The following is a 26063-nucleotide window of genomic DNA, read 5'->3' on the forward strand; positions in this document are numbered from 1 at the left end:
GAGAAGCAGGTTTCCCGCTGAGCAGGGAGCCCAATGTGGGACTTGATCCCAGGACCCCAGGATCATGACCCGAGCCGAAGGTAAACACTTAACGACTGAGCCACCCAGGTGCCCCATCTCCTCTTTATCTTTAATGTTCATCTTAGTATTTATTCTTTATCTTTGTTCCTCTGTATGTAGCTAGTCTTTTTTTTTTTTTTTTTCCCCTAGCAGCTTTTAAGATTTTCTCTTTTATTACTACTTTTGAGTATTTCTTCATATTTCTTGTGCTTGGCTTTGGTTAAGCTTCTTGGATCTGCAGATTTATAGTTTTCATCAAGTTTGGAAAGTTTTTGGCCATTATTTGTTCAGATATTTTTTCTGTCCACCCTTTTCTCAGAGATTGTAATTACCTCTGTTATTAGGCCACTTGAAGTAGTTCCGCATCTCACTGATGCCCTTTTCAGTTTTCTGGATTCTTTTTTCTTCTCTCATTACTGTGGTTCCAAGAGTGAAAGGTAACTCGAAACGGTATATTCTGTGAAACGTATGTCACTCCTTCATTCCTACCACCCCCTTCTCGTTCCCTCCCTTTCTTCACCATTTTCTACTTACTCCACTATTAATAGGTAACAAATCTCATTTCTGATTTACCTTTTTTCTTTTGCACAAATAAGCAGATACATGTGTATTTTCTCTTGTTTCTTTCATTGAAGGGCAAGATACATGAGTCATTTCCACTTTGCTTTTTTCCCTCAACAAGAATATATCCTCGAGGGGTGCCTGGGTGGCTCAGTCATTAAGCATCTGCCTTCTGCTCAGGTCATGATCCCAGGGTCCTGGGATCGAGCCCCGCATCGGGCTCCCTGCTCAGCGGGGAGTCTGCTTCTCCCTCTCCTACTCCCCCTGCTTGTGTTCCCTCTCTCGCTGTGTCTCTCTCTGTCAAATAAATAAAATCTTAAAAAAAAAAAAGAATATATCCTCGAACTTTCTCCAAGTCCGTTCATTGAGATTTTCCTCGTCCTTTGTTATGATTCATAGTACTCCATTGTGTGGAGTAAGATCTGTGAACACCAAAACTCCAGTTGATAAACATCCAGAGGATGTAAGTAAACAGTTAATTACCAAAGGGAAATCCAGATGGCCATTGAATATATCTGAAATACTCTACTTCATTAGAAATCAAAGGAATGTATAATAAAACTGCAATGAGATACCACTTTTCTTTTTTTTTTTTTTTAAAGATTTTATTTATTTATTTGACAGAGAGAGAGAGAGGGAACACAAGCAGGGGGAGTGGGAGAAGGAGAAGCAGGCTTCCCGCCGAGCAGGAAGCCCGATGTGGGGCTCGATCCCAGGACCCTGGGACCATGACCCGAGCCAAAGACAGACGCTTAATGACTGAGCCACCCAGGCACCCCAAAAGATACCATTTTTCACTTATCAACTTGGCAAATATATTTCTAAATGGACATTGAATTGACAGTGTATATGAGGATACCCTGAGACAGGCACACTCATGTATCATAAGTGGAAGTGTATATTGATAAAACTTTTTTTTAAAGATTTTATTTATTTATTTGTCAGAGAGAGTGCACAAGCAGAGGGAGAAGCAGGCTCCCCGCTGAGCAAGGAGCCCGATATAGGACTTAATCCCAGAACCTTGGGATCATGACCAGAGCTGAAGGCAGATGCTTAACCATCTGAGCCACCCAGGTGTCCCAGATAAAACTTCTTTGAAAATCAGTTTAGCAATAATTCTGCCTTTTTACTGTGTAATTTCATTTCCAGATCTGCTTTAAGGAAATAATTAGAGCTGCAAATAAAATTTATGAAAAGATGTTTATTACAGTATTATTCATAATGTAAGAGAGTTAGTAGCAATTTCTAAGAATAGAGGACTATTTAATAGGCTTTGGTACAATCATATACTATGGATGTTACATAGAAAAAAAATAGGAAGAAAATATACCAGAATGTTAATAGTTATTAGGGATTGTAAATGGCTTTTATTAAATTCTAAAATAAGCATATATTACTTACATAATCAGGGTGGGGGGAGAACAATAGATGTTATTTAGATGGATTAAAATTGCCCTTTGGAATTTTGAACCCTTTTGACATAGCCCCTGCATCAATTTTAGGTTAGTATTTAGCCTAGTACTATACACACCAAGGCTGAGAAGTACTTCTGTGGTTTCCTGGGAAACTTCTTTCGGTGTACTTCTAAGTACATTCTTTCTCAATGCTGATTTTAAATTAGTATGTTAGGGGATGACTGGGTGGCTCATTCAGTTGAGCGGCTGCCTTCGGCTCAGGTCATCATTTCAGGGTCCTGGGATCAAGCCCCGCATTGGGCTCCCTGCTCAGCGGTGAGTCTGCTTCTCTCTCTCCCTTTGCCCCTCCCCCTGCTCTTGTGTGTGCTCTCTCTCTCGCTCTCTCAAATAAATAAATAAAATCTTAAACAAATAACTATAAAAATAAATCAGTATGTTAGAATTAATATATATTCCTTTATTAGAAATGTAGAAAAACAAATTTTTAATAGAAGGGAAAAATTCCTACATGATTAGTAACTTGGACCATAGATGATGATTGGTCCAATTTTCTTTCAATAATTAAAAATTATAAAACTTAACAAGAATTTCTTTTCTTTACCTTCCTTTTTCTTTTGCAGCCTTTTGTCTTTATTTCTTTTGCTATTTTTTTGTTTGCTACCTATCCCCAAAATTCATGTTGCTTTCTACCACATATGTCCTTCCGTGTTCTTATAATAATCTATAAACATCTCTCTCTCTCACACACACACACAACACCTACATACGCACATATGTACATATATGAGGGGTTTTTGTGATTGTTTTATAAAATTATGATCTTAATTTATACAATATTGGCTTCTTTTTTAGCCATTCAGAAGTTACTTCAGTCATGGAATGATCTCCAGCCATATAACTGAAAACAGGTAAGTTTCTTGGGGAAGAAAGGTGAATGGTAATAGAGAAAATGGGATTGACAAGGGGGGTGGTTGTGAGGGAGTATCTAAGTCCAGAAGGTAGAGTCAGGAAAATATAAATTGACTTAGTCATCACAGGGTAAGAAATTCATACCCTGAAAAATTGTCCATTTACTGCTTTTGTATTTATATACATATATATACATATATATATATATATATATTTTTTTTTTTTTTTTAAGATTTTATTTATTTACTTGAGAGAGAGTGACAGCACACAAGTGGGGGATAGAGGCAGAGGGAGAGTGAGAAGCAGTGCTCCCCACTGAGCAGGGAGCCTGATGTGGGGCCCAATGCGATGCGGGGCTTGATCCCAGGGCGCTGAGAGCATGGCCTGAGCCAAAGGCAGATGCTTGATTGATTGAGCCACCCAGGCACCCCTATACATATATTTTTTTAAAATACAGTTTTATAGTAAACTAGCTTTTAAAAAATTGTACCTTGCTGAAATCTAAAGAATTTTACATTCCATCCCTACCCCCAGGAAAGCTAGGAAGCAGAATGTCCAAGGGCTAAGCAGGGATCAACAGCATCTTGTGGGGAGTCAAAGGGCTCAGACATTAAAAGTCCAGCCCCAGGAAGACAGGGAGCATCAGGGTTGCTGCATTTGTTTTCTTGAGGTGTTTCCTTTAGCACCTCTCTTGTCATGGTAATCGGGAGGGCCCCCCGCCTGGTTGGTTCCCCTGATGGATAGATGAGAGTAGTTCTTTCCTCTCTTTTCTTCCCTAATTCCAATTCAGTCTGAAGTGAGACAAATTGCCAGGGCTGGGACTTAGGGTCATTTACCTTGAATTAAGCTTCAGAAGAAAAATCAGAGTCATGTTTACTTTTAAGAGTGCCTATGTGCCTGAAGCTTAAGGAGGTATTTTTAAGAATAATACAAGAAATGTAAAGAATTTTCCACATGACACACACTAAGGGCAATTTAAGGAAAGGGTAGGGGTAAAGGGAACTGTCTTAATCTGTTCTAGCTGCCGTGACAAAAATACCATAAACTGGGTGGCTTATAAACAAAAAACATTTATTTCCCAAAGTTCTGGAGGCTGGGAAGTCCAAGATCATGGCATTATCCCATCCTATGTCTGATGAGGGCCCACTTCCTCTTGGATAGCAGTCATTTCACTATAACCTTACCTAGCAGAAAGGGCAAGGGATCTCTCAGGAGCCTCTTTTATAAGACCCTTTTTTATAATCCCATTCATGTGGGATCTGCCCTAATGACTTAATCACCTCCCAAAGGCCCTGCCTCCTAATACCATCACTTTGGGGGTTAGGATTTTAACATATGAGTTCTATGGGGACACAAACATTCAGTCCATAGCAGAAACTATCTTTTAAAAATATCCTTTAGGTAGTATTTGTTGAGAATATATGACATACTAAGCAAGAGATACATGATTAAAAAACCAGTCACGGGGGGTGCCCAGCTGGCTCAGTCAGAAGAGTATTTGACTCTTGATCTCAGGGTCATAGTTTGAGCCCCATGTTGGGCATAGAGATTACTTTAAATAAATAAATAAACAAACAACAGTCATGGTTCTCCACCCTTGTGGAGTGTATAGTGTGGTAGAGAAATAAGACATTAATCAAGCAACCTCACAAAATAATATAGTTACAAACTCTGGTGCCATGAAGGAGAAAAGAACAAGGCATTGTGAAGACCATAGCTGGAGAGCCTGATCTTCTCTGAGGGGAGATCTGAATGATGAGTAAAGATAATAAGATGAGTGCCTGGTTGGCTCAGTCAGTGAAATGTGCAATTCTTCATCTCAGGATTTTGGGTTCAAACCCACACTGGATGTAGAGATTACTTAAAAATAAATTCTTAAAAAAAAAGGTGATTAAGGGAGAAAAGCATCCTGAGATGAGAGCATAAGGAACATAAAAGAAGATGGGTTTGGTGGAATATAAAAGTTGGGGGAGAGTGGCCTTCCATGGAGCCAAAGAAGTTGGCCAGGCCAGACCATGCAAGTCTTTGGCCATGTGAAAGAATTCAGTCCTTCTCCTGAAAATAACATAAAGGCATTAAAGGCTTTCCATGTATGAAAGGTTGTCCTCTCTGAACCGTGGAGAACAGATTATAGGAGAGCAGGAGTGGAAGCAGGGTCACAGTGAGGAAGCATTGCAATCGTCTGGGAAAGAAATGATGGCAACATGGACGAGGCTTGTGACCATGTGGATTGAGGGAAATAGACAAATAGAAGCAAATAGAAGTGAAACTTGGGTGGTTGATGGGATGTAGAAGGTAAGGGGCAGGAGAAGTCAAGGAGGCCTAAGGAAGCATCTCAGGTCTGGCGCAGTCCCTGGATGGATGATGATGCCATTTATTTACTGCAAGAACTGGAAGGGGAACGGGGATAGATCATGAAAGAGGAGAGGAAAGGCAGACAGCTGAAAGTAAAACCCTGGGAATATTCAGAGGCAGATAGAGGAAGAGAATGGCTGACGGGGGAAACTGAGATGCAACAGCTCTTGCAGGGAGAGGGTGTCAGGTGCTTCTGAAAGACCAAGGAAGGGCAGGTTGAAGCCTATCTATTGGATTTGTTATTTGCTATGTGAAAGTCACTTGGTGACTTTTGCAAGAGTAATTGGAGTGAAATGACTGAGGGGTCAACTGAAGTGGGCTGAGAAGTGAGCAGAAAGTGACAGCAAAAAGCTAAAATAAACAGACAAGTCTAACCAAGAGAGGAGACAAAAGAAAGAGATGCATGCAGGGCAGGTGAGTGTGGTAGTGAGATATTTGCAAACCTACTCTCCTCCTCCCATCCTAAAAGCTAGTCCGGAATGGTTAATGCCTCTGTTGTCTGCCTATAGTCTGAGTATCACAGCTGTCATCCTTTAAAATTTCTATTTCTGTTAAAATGCTGTTGTATGAAACTGGAACCTTGCTCCATCTCTGTATCATGGACAGCAGACCTACGGAACTTTCTCCTTAAGAAGTAGAACAAGCTGAAAATATAAACCTGGCTTGAATTTAGTTATGTCCCTAAATGATCCCTGTGGGTCAGTAGGAGGAGTCAGAGACATCTGGCATAACTTCGCAGCAAGCAAGGAGTGTTAGGGGGACTGGATTGACCACTTTGCTCAGACTGCAGGACTGAAAACCCTAAGCAGGACCGAAAACCCACTCTGAAAACCCCAAGGAGCCCACTCACTGGGAAATTGCCCTAGCTAGGACTCTCTTTTCTAATCACATTTTTGGTTTGCCACTCCAGCCCTAATAGGCAGCCATTCGTTCTCTTTGGTAATCACTCCACACGAGAAAATCTGAACGCTGGCAACTTTAACTTCCCTTCTGAAGGGCATCTGGTACGCAGCACTGGTCCCAATGGGAGCTTTGCCAAACACATGGTGAGTGGCTTGATACCTGGTGCTTAATTGGTTTTATTAAATAGGGAGGAGGGGAGGATAAGGGGAACCTTTCTAGTTTGTGTATTGATTTAATCTTGAAGTTGTTTTGGAGTGAAAGAAGTGATTGCAAACTGTATTTTTATATAAGTACTAGGTGTAATTTGAAAACATCATAGTTAATTTTTAAATATTTGAAGGAAAAAGCTTAAAAAAAAGTATTTTCTCAAACCAAACTCTTTAATTTGTAATAAGTAATATGGTCAGTAGAATAAGAATTTTAAATTAGCTTGCAAATAGACTCATTCCAAGCCTACTAGGTTTGATACGTCTTCACTGTTACATTTCAGGACATAAACTTTGAGGATCACTGTTCTTTTATTGAGGGTGCCAGGGAGAAGACTTTTGCATTTGGTGGTAAATTGTCTGCTACATTCTTTTAAAGGAAACATTAGACTGAAACATGAGACTCTAGTGATTGTAAAAGGCTGTGGAAGTTTAAGTATTTTCAAAATGTTCCTGACAATCAGGAAAGCTAGGGAGGTAGGTACTATTTGCTAGTTTTGATTAGAGAACATGAGACCTAAATCTCTCTGGACTGAATCTCTCATGGACTACATCTCTCTGACTCTAAGCTGGCCAGGAATATAGGGCTACTTGAATGGATGGATATGCTGTCAGGATATTACTACCCTGTAAAGGCCTCATTTTAACCCCCCAGAGCACCCTGGGAATACACAGGAAATGCCAAATGACATGGGGTTCTTTGTGTAATCTTATGTGTTGACTGTATATGTTAAAACTGATTCCTGCTTCTGGGAAGATGGAGTAGACATACTTTTTCCAATTCCTTCTACTGAGTACAACTAAAAACCCTGGACATTATATGTAAAACAAACATGGGAAGACTCTGGAAGGTAGAAGAAGGCAGGCTGGCTGAGGAGCTTAGGACCAAAGGGACAAAATGGCACTGAGTTTTCTGGGGTTCCTTTTTGCCTGTATATCCCAGACTGGATACTGGAGAAGCTGACAACGCAGAAATGCCAATAGGCACAGATATGAAAAGCCTGCTGTCTCTGGCAGAAGGACTAGGAAGGGGACAGCCTAGCAAGACAGAAAACTTTTAGACAACAGCTATTCTACTGCAGCCAAACCCCTCAGAAAAAAACTGCCTCTCCATCCACCCCTACCAATAAGGGCTGAGTGAAGAGCCTAGGGTCTACCTTGCCTTTGCCATCGCCTTACCCTGACCCCTGTTAGGATTAATGTTAGAGAAGGCCCACTAGGGAGCCATGACTTTCATCCCCACTGGGCCCCAGTGAACCCTCCTTCCCCCTGCAGTATCGATGGAAAATACAGGGGAGCCTGGACGTCCACCCCTACCCAGCAGTAACAAGGTGTTCTTCCTTGGGGTAGTATAATTGGAGTCTAGTGGAGTCAGGACTTTCACCACCACTCAGCCATAACAAGGCTGCCCCCTACCCATAGTGTCAGTCACTCTCCCAAGCCACGGTGGCATCAGCGGAAGCAGACTGGGGAATCTGAACTCCTGTTCTTGCCCAGCAGTAACAAGGAGCACGTGCATGCGTGCATACATACACACACACACACACACACTCACACTCACACTGGGTGTCAGAGGCTGTGTGGGAACAAGGAGCACGGGCATGCACACACACACTGGGTGTCAGGAGAAGCTGTGTGGGAACAAGGAGCACGTGCACACACACACACACACTCACACTGGGTGTCAGTAGAGGCTGTGTGGGAACAAGGAGCACGGGCACGCACTCACACACTCACTGGGTGTCAGTAGAGGCTGTGTGGGAACAAGGAGCACGGGCACACGCACACACACACACACTCACACACTGGGTGTCAATAGAGGCTGTGTGGGAACAAGGAGCACGGGCACGCACGCACACACACACACACAGTCTCACACTGGGTGTCAGTAGAGGCTGTGTGGGAACAAGGAGCATGGGCACGCGCACACACACACACTCACACTGGGTGTCAGAGGCTATGTGGGAACAAGGAGCACAGGCACGCGCATACACACACTCACACTGGGTGTCAGTAGAGGCTGTGTGGGAACCTGGAGTTACACTCCTGCCTGGCAGTAACAAAGCAGCATGCTCCCCTGTTCACCCACGGAAGCAGTGTCGAAGGAGGTCTGCTGAAGTGCAGGATGTAAGTAACATCCAGGGCAGACTTCCACTCTCAGCATAACATGCACAGAGCTTGGAAATCATCTCTCACATCCTTACAAAAGAAAAATTGAGGGGCGCCTGGGTGGCTCAGTCGTTGAATGTCTGCCTTCAGCTCAGGTCATGATCCCAGGGTCCTGGGATCGAGCCCCGCATCGGCTCCCTCCTCGGCGGGAAGCCTGCTTCTCCCTCTCCCACTCCCCCTGCTTGTGTTCCCTCTCTCACTGTGTCTCTCTCTGTCAAATAAATAAAATCTTTATTATTTTTTTTTTTTTAAAGATTTTATTTATTTGGCACAGAGAGAGAGAGAGCACAAGCAGGGGGAGCAGGCAGGCAGAAGAAGAGAGAGAAGCAGGCTCTCTACTGAGCAAGGAGCCTGATGCGGGGCTCGATCCCAGGACCCTGGGATCATGACCTGAGCCAAAGGCAGCCGCTTAACCAACTGAGCCACCCAGGCGCCCCTAAATAAAATCTTTAAAAGAAAAAATTGAAAAACTGAAAACCAATAACTTCTCTTGGACTCATCAAAGAACTGAAGTCTCAAGGCAAACCTACTCCAAGATCTAGAGAGACAGATTGAATCCAGGGAATCACAGCCAGTGTCTGCTTACCTGGAACAGAAGCCACACTTAAATAATAATTTTGATGAATTCCTGAAGGCTGAAGATGGATTAGAGTGAGAGTGAGAAACTCCTGGAGAATACAGCCTTAGAGGGGCCCCCACACATCTATGGGTTTAACTTCTTTCTGTCAACCTAAAACTGCTCTATTTTTTTTAATTTAGCAAATATTTTATACAATTTTTTATATATTCAACTTTCTATAATAATTGGGGATCTTTATTTAATAAACATGAAACTTAATGAAGTCAAGGAACTTACCTGAGATCTGGTCCTGGGGTAGGGTGGGGGTGTCCTAGATTATGACCTTTCGTCTTCACTCATCTCTTTTTCAATGTAACATACTTACCCTCTCCATTTCTGTGCCATTTGTGAATAATTTACAGATTAATAGGTGACATGTAAAACATGCAAATCCAGATTATCTGAACAGTTATACATTATATTGGTAAATTCTGTTGTACCAATTTCTTTTAATGTAAGTGCCAATACGTTAGATGTTAATCTATGCTTATACAGATTTAGGATATGATCTAAGGAAGCAGGTTTGAAACAAATGGCACCTTTAAAAGAAACTTTCAATTAGGGGAAATTTGGAAATCTAAGAAACATGTTTTATTGTGAAAATATGCCTATTAACCAGCAAATAGAAATATGTACATGCGTTTTTATTTAGGGTTGTGGCAATATTGATCATATTCACTATGGTGAATTATAGAGTAGTCCTAACAAGTCCTTATTACATATCTTTAACTTGGATTCACAGTGTTCACAATATTACAGAAAAATGCCATGGATTCTCTTGTGACTTCCTTAAAGATTGGAGTAGAATGAATATTTGTGTCACATTTAGCTATTTTTTTAATATATTGCACTAACTTCTTTTGCTTTAGTTCTTATGGTAGCATTTTTGTGTTTTATAACTGATATCCTGGGAACCCTGATGATATGCTGGATTTTCAAAAGAAAAGGACATCTGTATCCATCTTTGTATAAATAAACAACTAAACAGGGAAGAAGAAGAAGAATTTTTATTTTATCTTTTTTAAAGATTTTATTTATTTATTTGAAAGAAAGCACGCAAGTGAGAGAGCACAAATGGGGAGAGAGGCAGAGGGAGAGGGAGAAGCAGACTCCCCAACTGAACGGGGAGCCTGATGTGGGGCTCAATCCCAGGACCCTAAGATCATGACCTGAGCCGAAGGCAGCTGCTTAACTAACTGAGCCACCCAGGCACCCCGAAGAATAAGAATTTTTAAGTCTCTTCTCCAAGGCCTATGTACAGAAATGAAATACAAATGAAGGTGGGGACCTGGGGCACACCCTCCTTTCCTGAATTTATAGCTGCCCCCACACATCTCCCTGTCATGTCGGGCAAGGTCCTCACTGTGAAAGTTCTGGACTATTAATGACAATCAAAACCCAAGCACATTTCCTCTTTTCCTTCTAAGTTGTGAATTCATTAACATCATGCGCTGACCCAGCAGCAACCTCACAATATAGCCAAGGTTAAAAACACAACATAAGGGGCACCTGGGTGGCTCCGCCGGGAACCTGCTTCTTCCTCTCCCTCTGCCTGCCTTTCCCCCTACTATGCGCTCTCTCTCTCTCTCTCTCACTTTCTCTCTCTCAAATAAATAAATAAAATCTTTAAAAAAACACACACACAACACAAAATACTTCTGGAAAAACAATTAAAGGTGATCTTTCCCCCTGCGCCTTTAAAAAATAATAAATCAGCTGCTGGTGAGATAAAATTGATTTCCATTAACTATATAATTTTCGTTTTTCAGCAGTACACACCTAAATCCCTGCTCCTTTTTTACTTTTTTTTCTGACATCTAGGTAGTACAGTGCGTCTCACCAAAGGGACCCCTTGCTTGTTCAAGAACATACTTTTTTGGAGCTACTCACGTTCCTTACTTGGGTAAGTCCCTGTCTGTTGTCATCTCATCAGCTTCCCTAATGAATAATTTCTCCTATGAACTAGAAATGGACTCATAATTTACTGCTTTCCTCAGAAGCTCATGATATCCACTTTGTAAAGGCCTCCCACTCCCTCTCTGATTCCAGATGGAGAGTTGATGCACCTAACACATTTCTCAAAGAATGTATTTCAGGAGGAGTAATTATCAGCTCAACATGTATATAGTCTAACCATGTGTGAGACTGTGTGCTCAGTGTTAGAGGGAAGGCAAAGATGAGTAAGTCCCAGTTGGGGATAGCAGGAGATATGGGCTACAGTGAGAGTTTGGATGAGTCAGCCAGGCGCCTGCTGTTCTGGTGAAGCAGGGCCGTGGTCGAAGGGTACCTATGAACTGGGAACATTTCCCAGGAGCAAGTGCTCCATGCTGCAGGGCCATCCAGAAAGGTTAGGCCCGCTGGGGCTGCCCTTCTTGCTGGGGTAATCAGAAGTTGCAGACATCCAAAGAGACCTAGAGAAGAACCTCTAGAATGAATGAGGATCTCAGCACTGGTCCACAGAGCAGAGTACAGCAGAAACCAGGTTTTCACCAGGGTGTTGCTATATAAACCGGAAGACTCTGAAAGAAGCATGATAATTAAGGGTCAGCTAATTAAGGAGATGATAAAAGAGTCAGAACTGAGCCTACTTAATTATACGTCATAAATTTAAAAAATTAAAAATAAAGGCAAAAACATTCCAGAGCCTAAGATTCCCCATGTCTTCTCTGGTGTTTAGAGGTGATGCTGAGTGGGTTGTTAAAATCAGTGTCAGGAGTGAAGGTCTAGGAGGATACTGGGAAAAGCTGTTGTGATTGTACTGTATTTAACCCAAAAGGAAAAAAAAATGTAGTTCTTGACATCTCCTTCGAATTAAGAAATTCTAGCCTCCTTGTGAAGTGTTTGCATGACCCGTGATCTTGTCACACTTAATTCATGGTCCTCTTTCACAGGTGATGAGAATAAGCTGCCCAAGAAAACTGAACAAATGTAAGTCTTCATTTCTATTTTATATTTTCTTTCTCAAAGTTGAGTTACTCAGATATCGTGGCTGTTCCGTCTAACTCGTCTGAGATCAGCAGTGGGTAGGACATTTGGGTGAAGCGGTGAGCAGACCCATGGTTTCCTAGCCCCTGTCTCTCAGCTTGGAGTCCTGCCAGCTTTGCCATGTGCTCTTCTTTCCAGAACTCAGAGACTTCCTGCCTGCAAACCCATCCATTTTAATGGTGTGATTCTTCTTACTATGTCTTCTACATAATACATTTTTTTATCAGGGGCTTTCCCAAAAATAAAACATCCTGAAACACATTGGGAGAATCTATGGGAGACCCCTTCTGGTCTGAGCAGTGTTTCCTCTGGATTTGATTCTTAGGCTTAGGGAATAGAGCTAGGATCTGAACTCAGGCTGTGCAACTTTAAAAAGGTCCTAGTGTTGACTTCGCTCCCCCACATATAACAGGGAACCAAAGATAAGAAATAAACTCATTAATGTTTATGTTAGTCTGCTTGGGCTACGATAACAAAATATCACAGATTGGGTCACTTAAACAGCAGAAATTTATTTTCTCACAATTCTGGAGGCTAGAAGTCCAAGTTCAATGTATCTTTCTGGGTTTTTAAAAATTATACATTTAGGTTTTGTATAGCTGTAATTAATGTGTATGCAGTTTTTTAGTGTGTGGGTTTTCTGCCCTTTAACAAGTTGACCACATTCTCATATGAGTATGGGTATATATAGTCCTGCTTTGTACCTGCTGGTACTTCTTTTTTTTTTTTTAAGAGAGAGCAAGAGTGCACACACGTGAGTGGTGTGGGGAGGGGCAGAGGGAGAGGGAGAAGGAGAGAGAGAATCTTAAGCAGGCTCCACACCCAGCATGGAGCCCAGTATGGGGCTTGATCTCATGACCCTGAGATCATGACCTGAGCCAAAATCAAGAGCCGGATGCTTAACTGACTGCACCACCCAGGCGCCCCTGTCCCTGCTGGTACTTCTGTGCCAGCTGTGCTCAGCCCGGATCTTCGTTCTCAACCCTTAGGCATTTCTCCTAATCCAAATTCACTGGTGCCCTGCTTCAGGGACTAGTATTGACCAGTGCTTGGACCTCCACCCAGAGACTTGCTGAATCACAGAGCTGGTGGAACTCGGGCCTGAAGGAGTCCTAGTGAGGGCAACAGCAGCGCCATCCAGGCATGAGTGTTGCGCCTCCCATTCAGGCCATTTTACGAGTCCATAGCCAGGCGGCTTTGCATTCAGCTGGTGTCTGAGGGGTTGTATAGGAGAAGGCCAAGCAGTGGGGAGGCCAAAACATTGCTGGTACTGAGTGATGTCTGAGTCAAGCAGGGTGGGGAAAGGAGGAGGGGCATCTTTATATGTCTTTGGTGTTGGTGTCAAGGTGTGGAGGATTCTGGTCTTACTTGGTAAGTGGCCATGCTCATTGTCAGTGTCCCTGCCAGGCCCCTTCCTACTAAGACCTACCCCTCTGTTGTGGCCTAGCCAGCAATCTTCAGGATATGTTGATCCTTGGAGCTGTCATTTTGTTATGTATACTTTTTCTGTCTTTTTTTCTTCTACCCAACTCAGATCTCTTACCTAAAATGTAGAGGTGTGGTGCGGGAGCCAAGGAGGAAATTAAAGGAATTGGCAGTGTGACATGGCACAGTAGAAAAGTACCAGCCTGACAGCAGACCTGAAGTCAAGCCTGCCATTCATTTTCTGTGCCTTGGATGGTTTATTCCACCTCTAGAGGCCCTACTTGCTTCTCCTGTAAGATGAGAGAGTTAGACCAGATCATTTCTGGATTCCTTCCTGCTTTCCAACTCCGGTCACCTTCCTTTACTTGTTACAAGATTCTGAGGAATAAAAATAGACATATTCTTAGGCAAGTCTTTATCAGTTTCTTGCTAGGCACCTTCCCTGCCTTTCAGGGCCTTGTGGATGAACCCCTTCTCTCTGTAATTATCCTGATAAGATCCCAGATCTCTCTCCCCTAAAGTAGTGATTCTCAACCAAGGACAGTTCTTCCTCCAGCCCCACCCCCAGGGACCTTTGACAATGTCTGGAGACATTTTTGTTATCCCAACTGGGGGTACTATTGGCATCTAATGGATAGAGGCCAGGGGTATTGCTGAACATCCTGTAGTGCATAGGACAGACCCCAGGGCAAAGAATTATCTGACCCAAAATGCTGAGATTGAAATTTTCTGCTTAAGGGGAACCAGTCTTGGATTTTGGATTTTCTAGGGACCTTCATAACAGTCCCAGTCTGGCGAAGGAAGAAACCTTCTTATAATCACTTTGGGAAGTGAGAAGTCTAAGAGAAAGGGCAGGATTGGCGAGCAAGGAGCTTTAGGAAGGGAATGTTTGCCCTCAGAAACACACTCTATTCTCTCGTTCAAGTAAGCTGCTTGGAAAGTGGTGTGCAGCTGGTAATTTAAATTTAAGTGGAGCTCTCTTCTCCTCTGAGGTAATCTCCTTTGCTCCTGAGGTCTCCCACCCTGAGGTTCCAGTAGCAGCCTGCCCTTAGTAAGCCTGGGAGGAGATGACATGAAGGTGTGGTGTGGTTGGTCCCGAAAAAGCAGAAAGTCTGTACCAAGACACTGAAGGGATTCAGGCTCCTGACATAGAGGGGCTAGGTAGCCTGCAGAGTTCTCTTCTGTTGGATCACAAACAGGGAGGATTGGTCTTCTGAGCAGAGCTGGCTTTTCTTATGATAGTTTTATAAGAGCAAAGTATAGGGACACCTGGGTGGCACAGTTGGTTAAGAGTCTCACTCTTGGTTTCAGCTCAGGTCATGATCTCAGGGTCATGAGATCAAGTCCCACATCAGGCTCTGCGCTCAACACAGAGATTCTCTCTCTCCCTCTCCCACTGCCCCTCCCCCTACTCATTCTCTCTCTCTCTCTCTCTCTCTCTCTAAAACGAAAAAATAAATATATTTTTTTAAAAAGCCCTACAAAACTTTAAAAAAAAAAAAGGAGCAAATAAATCACGTGAGGCACATGGCTTTTAAAAGGTTTAGAAATCAGCAGTGCCTGGGTGGCTCAGTTGGTTAAGCATCCAACTCTTGGTTTCGGCTCAGGTGATGATCTCAGGGTCCTGGGATCAAGCCCTGAGTCAGGCTCCATGCCCAGCAGGGAGTCAGCTTGAGATTCTGTCTCTCTCCCTTTGCCCCTCCCCACACTCCCCCATGAACGCACACACTTTCTCTCTCTTTGAAATAATAAATAAATAAATCTTTATAAAAGGTTTAGAAATCAATGAGTTCCGTTTTTGCACTTTTCTCATTCTTTTTAAAAATCAGTTCCTTAGGGAATGTCATTTATGTGCGTGCAGCTTTTGTTGAAACCTTGTGATGCTATAGTTAACCCCTGTCTTTTGTTCTAAAGTAGGCTCTTGTCCCAGGTGTACGCTGCTGTTACACAGGCTGTTTTGGCTGGCATTGCATGTTATGCTAAAACTTCCAGTCTAACAAAGGTAATTTAAACACCACGTTTCTCTTTCCTTAGTAGTAATTTCAGTGTAAACCGTCCTATCCGTCTGTTTTGGCTTTGGACACCTGGTAGTGGTCAGTTTTGTGCGAGCTTGGCCCTCACTGGAGCTGACACCAGACAAAGAGGTGCCTGGAGAGTGCCGAGCTTCTGCTGCCTGTGACTGAACTGCCCTTGTCCTAGGAATGACCGCTAATCAGCACTTCTTTGTAGAGATCCGGTTGTGTTAAAGAAAAATCATTCTGTAGCATACTGTTTTACTTACTAGCTTTTTTTTTTTAATTTATATTTATTTATTTATTTTACTAGCTTTTTAAAAAGCTTTTTTAAAGTTAAAAAATAAAGAAAAATATAGATTTTTCTACTGTGAATTTAATAAAGTTAGGTAAGTTTGTCTTGAGCTACATAGTGTGATTTCCTATAATGTTTAAAAAAAAACAACTAAAAATTAGAAAAACTGACTTGCCTTTCCTAGACAAGCACATGTGTTCTCGTTCTCTGACCGTTCTCTTCCTTGCTGTTTTGCGGTTAACCTGCCCTGCTGAGTTGGATTCCTATATCTGACCCAGTAAGGAGAGGAGAAGAGTCGGCTTGATGCCTCCCAATGCCAATAGGACCTTTCCTGAAAGAAGCCATTTGACATTGGAAAGGTTGTGTATGATGTAGATACCAGAGAGACTGTAGCCGTAGTCACCAGCTCCCGGCCATCTCCCCTCCTCACTGAACTTGAATCCCGGGTACAACTTGGGATTTCTCAGCCCTTTAGCTGAAGGCTTATACAATATCAGTTCCCACACTTTTCTTTTTTAACTGATCTTTTGTAAATGTAGGTATTCTAATATTCTTAGCATCTGGCAGAAACTCCAAGGGCAGTAGTCCCTCCCCCAGGGCCAAGGGAGAGGGGAGGAAACCCTTTTCCAGACCTCACAATGGCATCATCCCTGCTGGTTACAGTTCCCGGCAGATCAGGTTCCAATGCCCACCTGCCTGAATGAAGTGTTTCCTGTGAACCCAGCCCAAAGAAAGCAGGCACCTGTTTCCCTTAACACAATGTTTTCACTTTGATCTATTGATGTATACAAAGCAGTTGTGTAGGGGGGAGGGGCACAGTGTTCTCCTGGCCAAATGTTAGAAGAGTGCTTCCTATCAGTGATGTGTACTCTTTCCTGCTGTGAAAGCTAATTGTCTCTGTTTTGTCATTGCTTTTGCAGGCAAAGGAGGTAGCTGAGCAGACCCTGGGATCTGGGTTAGATTCCTTTGAGTTGGTGCAGTTTAAGGCAGCCCTACGGTAAGCAATGGAAGCAATGGCTGCTATTTTCTATAAGGAATTATTTTTAATGGTTTTTTTTTTTTTTATAAAGACCCTTTTCTGTCTTGTATTTGATATTCCGTCTTCCCTCTGAGAAATTTTCCAGTAAAATAAGGGGATATCTGAAAGAGAAACATTCATGATCAGGGCTTTGAGAGGACAAGCAGCCAAAGATGGAGGAACTGTAAGAGAAAGAGTCAGACACATTTCCTGATGCCAGAATGGGAGGCAGATCAATGGCAGAAACATCAGAGACCTGAAGGACCCAGGTTTAGAGGTTAGAAGGGTGAAGCAGGGACATGAGGGGTGAAGTTTGTTAGGGTCAGGGTCCCTGGCCACATAGAGACAGTCCCTGCTTAGGAGAGCCTGGCGCTGGGCCTCTGATGCCTCTCAGGTAATAGACACCCGGAGCCTGGCCTTGTCTCAGGGGCTAGACGCTCTGGGAATCGGACTTGCTGGCAGTCCAACCATCATACTACATCTGGCACATCACAGGGGCCCTCTGTGTGGTCTGTGTCCATAGCTAAACTTTCATGAACCCAGTCCACCTAACCCTCCACCTGTCCTGTATGAGGACCACTAGGTGCACTTTTTTGGGGAATTTTTTTAGAACACTTACGGGATGTGCCCTGTGGTGCCTCAGCTCCATGCCCCATGTTCTCTTACACCTACAGCCCTGGGTAGTAAGAAAGAACATTGAAAAAGGTAAGTCAGTCAGTTGATCTAACAAGAATTCTATTGCTGCAGCTCCAGGAGCGGAGGAAAGAGCCAGATCTTTTTGGTGCAAGCCTTCAGGCCTCTTTCCTCTGGGTCTTCTGGATCTTGTAGCTCTGGCCATGAGAGGAGAGGGGTAGAAGAAATTTGTTTCCTTAAGGCCTTGCTCTGGCCTGGACTATCTATTCCTGGCAGACCTGAGTTTGAGGAAGCTCCTTTGCTTTCCAGCTGTGTGACTTCGGGCAAGACAAGGAGCTCTCTACATCTGTTTCCTTGTCTTCCCACCATGCAGAGTGACTAAGCATGTAAATGTTAGCTGCTGTCACATGGGGGTCTTCTGTCACCATGGACATGGCGGGCATAGTCATTCCCTTCCTCCTCTCTTCCAGAGCTTTGTGTAGGCCACTCAGCCTTTCCAGGGCAGGCCGCCTTTCCATCCCAAAGCCTCTTAGGCCTGGGCATACCTCTCTAGCTGGAGGAAGGAACAAGAAAAGAATACCAGGCAATGGGAGGAGCATCTCCCAGGGCCAGCCCTCCCATCTGGAGCCCCCCTCCCTTCTCTCCACAAGGTCACTTCACTGAGTACCCTCACACTACATCAGATTAGCAAATCATCTCCTGAGAGGAACACAAGACTTGGCCTCTATTTGGGCTCTGAGCGGGGATGGCAGCTTGACCCAAAGGTAGTAAAGAAAAGGAGGATCGGGACAATATGTCCCAGCTGTGGGGCAGGGGGCCATGGGCCAGTAGAGGGTCTTCCCAGTCTGCAGTAAACAACAGTTCTGGCACATGGTTCTCTCCTGCTGTGTCAAGCCAGCCATGAGAATCTGCACAGAGGCAGAGCTGTGACTGGAGTCAGGCGCTGGCCCCGCACTTGGCACATGTGCCATGAGGGCCGAGCACAGGTGCAGTACAGCAGCAGGTATCTGGGGGGTGGCCAGCGGTATGGTTAGCGAGAACAGACTGACTTTTTATTTTGTTTTGGGTCTACAGCTCCAAGACGGCTTTTCATATCCATGCTGTGAATAATCAGGGAAGGTAAGTGTGTGTTTGTCATGCATGCTCATTTGGGGCAAGTTTTAGGAAGAAAAAGAGAAGATAGGCTATCTTATAACTGCTGATGTGGGTGGTCTTCTTAGAGTTGTACACGTGGCCATGGCATCATGCCAGGACTGGGCCTGGGACTGGCTATGCTCAGCTGAGACCCTGTACCCTGAGTGCTTCCCACTGAAAGACTGAGGCATGGGAGTAAAGGGTGGACCATATTCCTTCCAGTGGCCTATGTACTAAATCTGCATACATGTAACCCAGTGCTTTGAGAAGCCCTGAAAGAAATCTGGGTCTGTGGGTTGCTGCCAAGTTGAGAAAAGAGAGCATTGTAAATGTAATATGTGTTTCTCCTGTCTCTTCCTCTTCCAGGATTGTGCCTCTGGACAGTGAAGATAGCTTATACTTCGTGAAGACGGTAAGCAGAGCTGTTACAAGTCAGCTGGCAGGGAGTGGCCTATAGAGGGACATCTGCAAGGGGTGAGACAGGAGTAGGTGGGAGTCTTGGGCAGTCTGTCCCTGAGAAAACTGGTCTATTCTCAGGAGGGTTTCAGCTGCAGCTGTGGTGAGCCTGTGATTTTGAGGGTGCCCAGGCAGCTGTACCAGGCCCACATCATATCCCGTGCCTCAGCTTCCCAGGGCCCGGAGTCTTATCTGGGGGTTGGGAGAGACACTTCTTCCTAAGGTTAGGAAGGCTTCCTCCAAGTGACTGAGACTGCTCTGAGCTCATGTGGAAATGTGAGCTGAGGACGAGCCTGCCTCAACACAGACTGATGAGTTTTCAGTGGATTCTCTGTGTTCCAGGGCCTGAGTTGATGCCCTTAACAGGGGTCTGTGAAAATAAATTAAAAAACTGGGGGCCTAAGTCTCCAGTGAAGTGGGTAGTCAGAGCAGAACTTTCCAACCCATTTGCTGGAGGCACCCTGATGGGACAGGGACATGGTTTAGAGATGCAGAAATATTGGTCCCTAGGTGGGCTGGCTGGCATGGCCTGGGGGAGCAGAGTTTCTAGACCAGTTGCTCCTGGTCACAAGCCAAGTTCTCCATTTAGCCCAGTGCATCCTGATGTGCAGAAGATTGGCAAGCAATGCGTGAGAGGATGGTAGCTATCCAGCCAAGATGCTGGTTGCAGTATATGTGGGCACAGATTACACCTTGGTCTGTTCTGTGGCTACTGCCTGAGTCTTAATTCCAGTGAGCTTTTGGTCACCAGGAACTTGGTGTGCAGGTGTGGATGACTCAGTGCAAATGCATGCCCACCGCCATCACCAATGGAAAAGCAATAGTGTTATCTCATCTACAGAGTAGTACAAGAGTAACTTTTTAAGGTTGTGAGTAATTTCTCTTTTTATAATGTGTCTGCTCCCTGTATCTGTCAGCATTTTGTGTTGATGCTCATTTAGAACTAAGAGACTTTATTGTGACATCATCAAGATCCTAGGAGGTGCTTTCTGATATTAGATGATAGTACTTTATCTCCTTGCCAGACCGTAAGCCCTGATTTCTCTATTTAGATTCCTCTGCAGTGCTCTGGAAGGTCCTTTGCACAATAGAAGGTGATCAGGAGTCCAGTGGAATCACACTATTGTGTTAAGTATGCATTCAGCAGCCACTAATGAAATAGGAAAGAAGAGAGAGAAAGTTGTTTTCTGTCCAAATCCTGTCATCCCTTCCAAGTAGAGATGAAGTTCTGCCTTTTAATTTTCTCTCTCCTCTTCCTCAATATTAGAAGCCTAGTATAAAAGTAAAGTATTGGGTATAACCCACTGGATTGTCTTCCTGTTTGATCTGGAAACCAAAGCAGGGTTCCCACTGTCAATTAAGAGAGACCATGCAACCCAGGAAGGTTTTGTGTCTTCACATGTTAAAAATTGTTTGAAGCAGATTTAGAAAAAAAAAAAAAAAAAAACTCCCAGTTGTCAGGCTTAATCAGAAAGTTAACTAAAATATAAAAGCCTACCTGTCACTTTTGTACATCCTTTTTTAATGACAACATGAGAAATTAACCACTTTGGCTTTAACTGGTTTTTTTCTCAACTCTTCTGCCTTCCTTTTGTATTTGGGAATCTAGCAATTTCTTCAAGAGCCCTATGTCTTTTGTCTCTGTCCTGAGCCTAGAACAGGGGTCCCAGCCTAGGATAACAATGTATGAAAATGGGCTCTGTTTCAGGAACTCTGCACCTGGCCATTCAGCAACATCAGGCCAGGAGGAGACAGGACCTGAGAAGGCTCATTGTGCTACTCATCCCATGTCCCTCACCAGATCTTCAGTCATTCCAGACCCTGGCTCTGGCTTATACCATTTTCTGCGTTTCTTCTGCTAGATTTTCCCCCAAAATTGTTCTGTTTTCTTTAGTTTTAACATAAATTAGGGCTTGTTTATCAGCCATTCGAGAGCTCTTTCTGTGTTGCTCCAGTTTTTTTTTCCAGCCTACTGAAGCCTCTCTTTTTATTTGTCTTGCCATAAAAGCTTAAATAGTTTTCTTTTAATTTTCTTGGTACTGAAAGAAGCATTTGTAGGTAATGACATGTATCCAGAAATATCAATGAAGACATGTAATGAATGAATGACCGCCTTCCCAGACTTGTTCAGAACTTGAGCCCAAACCAAAGGAGTTGGTGAGCATGTGGATGTGCCAGGATGCGAAGAGTATATGAGTGTACAAAGCCTGGAAGAAACACCTCCAACTCTGAGAAGCCAGGGCCTCATCACAATTAGGAAGGAAGGCTGTTATCTTAGGAAAGATAAGCAATTTGAGGGAATTTATAGAAACATAAAAATACTCCTGTGGCCCAAGTGTATCTCTGATGCAGAAGCAGTTGCAGGGAAGCGTGGGTGATGCTGAAGTCCTCTCCCTGGTCCTGAGATGTAGTTCAGAATAACTTGAGTTTTCCTTAGAAACTCTGGAGTATTCTGTCAAAATGTGCCTTAGAGCAGTATTTTGTGGTCTGTTTCCTAAGGGTCTCTCCTTAGAAGGTTAGGACTGACAGCTGGCCTACCTCTGTTTTCTCATTTGGTACAGGCTTGTATGACTGTGCACGACATTCCCGACTCACTGGGAGGAAGGGGCTGCTTAGGGTCTGTGGTCTTCTCAGAATCCTTTTTGACGTCTCAGATCTTGGTTAAAGAAAAGGGTAAGTGTTTATAAGGTCTTTAGAAAGCAAAACTTGAGTTGTTTTTATTTGTTTTGGCAAAATAAGTTATAGATATAGTTTCATAGTTTTTATGTATACATAAATCATAATATATAATAATATGTTATTAATTATAACATTATCTTCACACACACACACACATATGTATATGAGAATATGTACAGCCTCACTGGTAGTCAGGAAGAAGCAATTTGAAATAATAATTAGATCCTTTTTTTCACCCTTGTACTACCTTGATAAAAATTAAAAATATAGATAAAAAGGACTAATTCCCAGGACTCTCCATTTAAATGTGTGTTTCTAGTTGTTGTAAAAAAAATAATAGAGTTAATCACGTGGGGAAACCTTCCTCCCTCCCCTCACTAGTCTCCCTGTTCCCGGATGAAGAAGTTTTTAATTTCTGAGGGCACAAGATTTTGTATACTGCTAAGAGGAGCCATCGCTCCTGAGAAAGGGAGGGGTGTTAGTTTGGGGGCCTACAAGGTGGGCTCCGGTAGTGGGCAGTAACTGGCATGTCTGTGGTCTTCCTGCAGATGGCACTGTTACCACAGAAACCAGCTTCATAGTCCTGACAGCCGCCATACCCAGATTCTGCTCCTGGCTGGTTAGTGTCATTCATCCGGTGTAAGTGGACTTAAATGTGGAGAAATCAGGAAGAACATTTGAGGAAGAGCCTCTTCATTGGGTCCCTGGTGGGATGTCAGCTCCTAAACTAGCTACTGTTCAGGAATGGAAGTTTTTATCTCAGCTCTTTTTCTTTATACAAATGAATCTAGTTTCTTTAACTCTCTCCTAAACTTGGGAAAGTGCCAAAAGAAGTGAACTAAGTGATTTGGGTCCCTGTTAAATTATGAAAGGAAGAAATTAAACCTTCATTTTACAGATGAGGACACTAAGGCTTAGAAATTGACCATCCTGGGGCGCCTGGGTGGCTCAGTTGGTTAAGCGACTGCCTTCGGCTCAGGTCATGATCCTGGAGTCCCGGGATCGAGTCCCACATCGGGCTCCCTGCTCAGCAGGGAGTCTGCTCCTCCCTCTCATGCTCTCTGTCTCTCATTGTCTCTCTCGCAAATAAATACAATCTTAAAGAAAGAAATTGACCAACTTGTCCAGAGTCACACAGATAGTGAGGAGTAGATCATGTGGCTCCCTTCTCTGGTCAGAATGGTTGCTGCTGAGTATTTACAGCAGTCTTTCTACACGTAGAAGGGTTCCATCTTCATCTGTGGGAGTTGGTCTAAAACTCTCGTGCCTTGGGACACAAAGTATGATAGCAATGAGTCTAATAATGGTCTAAGTACCTATTTTAAAATCTTTATATTCTGTTTCTATAATTCTTTTTTTTTTCTTTTTTTTAAAGATTTTTATTTATTTGACAGAGAGAGACATAGCGAGAGAGGGAACACAAGCAGGGGGAGTGAGAGAGGGAGAAGCAGGCTTCCCGTGGAGCAGGGAGCCCGATGCAGGGCTCTATCCCAGGACCCTGGGAGACGTAAGGCAGACGCTTAACGACTGAGCCACCCAGGCGCCCCTGTTTCTATAATTCTGATGTGAATAGAGAAGAACAAGAATCATCCTCTAACATGAATACGTATAAATGAGAACACATTAATATGTTCTCTTCCCTTTATCCTTACAAATAGTTGCTTTTCTCTGAAGTGAAATGTAAGTGGAGACTAATACATCATTTCCACATCTTGTAGGCTCATTTAGCTGGACCTCAGGTCCCAGGGAGAGAGAGAGCCCACCAGGGCCTTGGGCTCTGAGCCTTGATGACCAGTAGCCAGCCCGGCTCTGCCAGCCATCAGGGCCTCAGAACACAGGATTTGGTGGAGGGACTGCCCAGTCTCCTGGAAATGTTGAACATGGGAGAGACCTAGGAGAGTTTTGCCCTTGAAGTAGGAAACTGAACACTTGTATTCCTTTTGGACACAGGTAGAAGATAATGAAGTAAAATTATCTGAGAAAACCCAGCAAGCAGTGAAGGTAAGCAGCCTTCTTATCCTCAGTGTTAACATTGTATCAAAATGAAATGTAAACAGTTTATGAAGATAACTAGAATATTTCATTTTAGGGCTAATCTGAAGAATATGTTCCTCTTTGTCTCAATTCCTGTTTGCATTCTTCCCCTCCCAGCAGAGCTTTAGAAATAACTATTTAATGGGGTACACAGAGGGATTTGTTCTGCCATTTTGGCCTTTTGATGTGTTTTTTTTAATCTCCCAGTACTATTAAAAGCAGATCTCAGATTGGCCTAGACATATAGAACTGAGAGGTCAAGGCTTTAGGCCAAGGAGAGCTGCTTCCAGTTGCTAGAAATCCACTGCGAGATGAACGAGCATAGCAGGCTTTGGTGCCTGGACTCGGAGAGGACCTTACAAGTTAAAAATGCCTGTAACATGACAAAGAGCTAGGCAATGCCAAAGGCATGGAAGAAGTTGGGTCTATGTGAGGCTGACTAAGCAGCTTTTGTAGACAGACAAACGGGCAGGACTTTTGATTCTGTGAAAATTTATGCTATAAATTGTCTGCTCTTTGTGATTGTTTTTAAAGGGGGATGCCTGTTTCCTGGGTACTTTTCTAACAGGAGGAGAAGGAGCATATCTTTATTCCAGCAATCCACATTCTTGGCCTGAGGAAGGTGAGCCAGCTATTACTTTTCTTTTTTTTTTTTTTAAGATTTTATTTATTATTTGAGACACAGAGATAGAGAGAGAGAGCATGAGCAGGGGGCGAGACAGAGGGAGAGGGAGAAGCAGGCTCCCCGCTGAGCCAGGAGCCCGACGCGGGGCTCGATCCCAGGACCCTGGGATCAGGACCTGAGCCGAAGGCAGACACTTAACCATCTGAGCCATCCAGGCGCCCCTGGCTATTACTTTTCTATTCTCAACTGTGTCTGGATCCCTCTTTGCAAGTATTGGCATGGATGTTGTGATTAGTAATGCATCTGATATTTGAAAAGACTTGTTGGTGTAGAAGTGTTTTCTTATGGCTTTTCTCCTTTTATCCATCCATTTTGCAGATGAAGAAACTTGTGCTAGGAAGGGATGGCCCCAGAACCACAGTCTGGTCCTCTTCTTGCCGCCTGAGGATTGTTCTCAGAATAGGCTGGAGCGGCAGCGTGTCCAGAAATAGAATTTGTGGACCTAAACAAGTCTGGATTCATTTTCTATTGCTGTATAACAAATTACCACAAATTTAGTAGCTTAAAACACACATTTACTATTTCACAGTTCTGTAAGTCAGAAGTCTAGGTAGACTTGGCTGGATTCATGTTAGGTTCTCTGAAGTTAAGGTGTCAGTTAGACTAGGCTCTTATCTGGAGACTCTGGGGAAGAATTCACTCCCAAGCTCATTTAGATTATCAGCAGAATTCAGTTCTTTCTGATTGTAGGACTGAGGTCCCCATCTTATTGCTAGCTGTCAGCCAGGACCATGCTTAGCTCCTTCTCCCAGAGGTCCCTGCCCTGTGACAGCCCTCCCCCATCTCAGCAATGAAACCTCCCTTGTGTTGTTGAATCTCTCTTACCCTTTGGATCTGTCTAAATTCCTTTTCTATACCAGCCAGAGAAAACTCTGCTTATAAAGAACTGCTTGTGATTAGAGGAAGCCCACTCAAATAATGTTCCTTTTGCCATATAACATTACATGAACACAGGAGTAACATCAGAAGATGAAGGTCATGGGAGCCATCTTGAATTTCTGCCCACCACGGTCTACCCTCTGGCCTCCCATTCATGTCCCTCCCACATGCAAAATACAATCACCCCTTCCCAAGGGCCCCATCTCATTATGGTAACAGTTCAAAGTCCCAGATCTCACTAGCTCAAAAATCCAAAATCTCATCGTCAAGATCATCTAAATCAGATGTAGATAAGGCTGTGGCTTTTAATCCATGAAGTACAACTCCTGAACAGAAGTCTTCTCTAGGTGTGGCCCCGTGAAACTAATGAGACAAGTCACCTGCCCCTCTCTCCCAACACCCAGGGTGGCCCTGACATAGAATAATATAGACATTCATCTTCAGAAAGGACGGGGTGGGGGGTGGAAAATAAAAAGGAGTCATCAGCCTGAAGTAGCTTTGAAATCCAGCTGGGCAAACTCCAGGGTCTGGATTAGGTTTCAAGGCCTGGGAATAGTCCACCATGGCTCTTATCTCTGCCACCTGGGCTCTTGGTTTCACCCTCTAAACTCTTAGTTTTCCCCTCTAAACT

General features: G+C 43.6%; 1 protein-coding gene across 3 annotated transcripts in view; it reads left to right on the top strand.

The window, feature by feature from the left end:
- Window positions 1-26063, top strand: part of DNAAF9 (dynein axonemal assembly factor 9) — a 132499-nt gene that overhangs the window by 45365 nt on the left and 61071 nt on the right. For 2 of the 3 annotated variants that reach the window (XR_013441971.1, XM_036093392.2), the window contains exons 9-20: window positions 2889-2944; window positions 6211-6346; window positions 11019-11100; window positions 12089-12125; window positions 15522-15609; window positions 16835-16911; window positions 18640-18684; window positions 19066-19111; window positions 21717-21828; window positions 22383-22453; window positions 23785-23835; window positions 24403-24490. Coding sequence is in view for 2 of the 3 variants with exons in the window: in XM_036093392.2 (XP_035949285.1) it covers window positions 2889-2944; window positions 6211-6346; window positions 11019-11100; window positions 12089-12125; window positions 15522-15609; window positions 16835-16911; window positions 18640-18684; window positions 19066-19111; window positions 21717-21828; window positions 22383-22453; window positions 23785-23835; window positions 24403-24490 (889 nt within the window). In the remaining variant the exon portion in view is untranslated. The remainder of the gene's footprint in view (window positions 1-2888; window positions 2945-6210; window positions 6347-11018; window positions 11101-12088; window positions 12126-15521; window positions 15610-16834; window positions 16912-18639; window positions 18685-19065; window positions 19112-21716; window positions 21829-22382; window positions 22454-23784; window positions 23836-24402; window positions 24491-26063) is intronic. The other variant, XM_036093393.2, reaches the window with a different exon arrangement.

This window comes from Halichoerus grypus, chromosome 10 (genome assembly GCF_964656455.1).
Source record: "Halichoerus grypus chromosome 10, mHalGry1.hap1.1, whole genome shotgun sequence".
In the NCBI taxonomy this organism is placed as follows: domain Eukaryota; kingdom Metazoa; phylum Chordata; class Mammalia; order Carnivora; family Phocidae; genus Halichoerus; species Halichoerus grypus.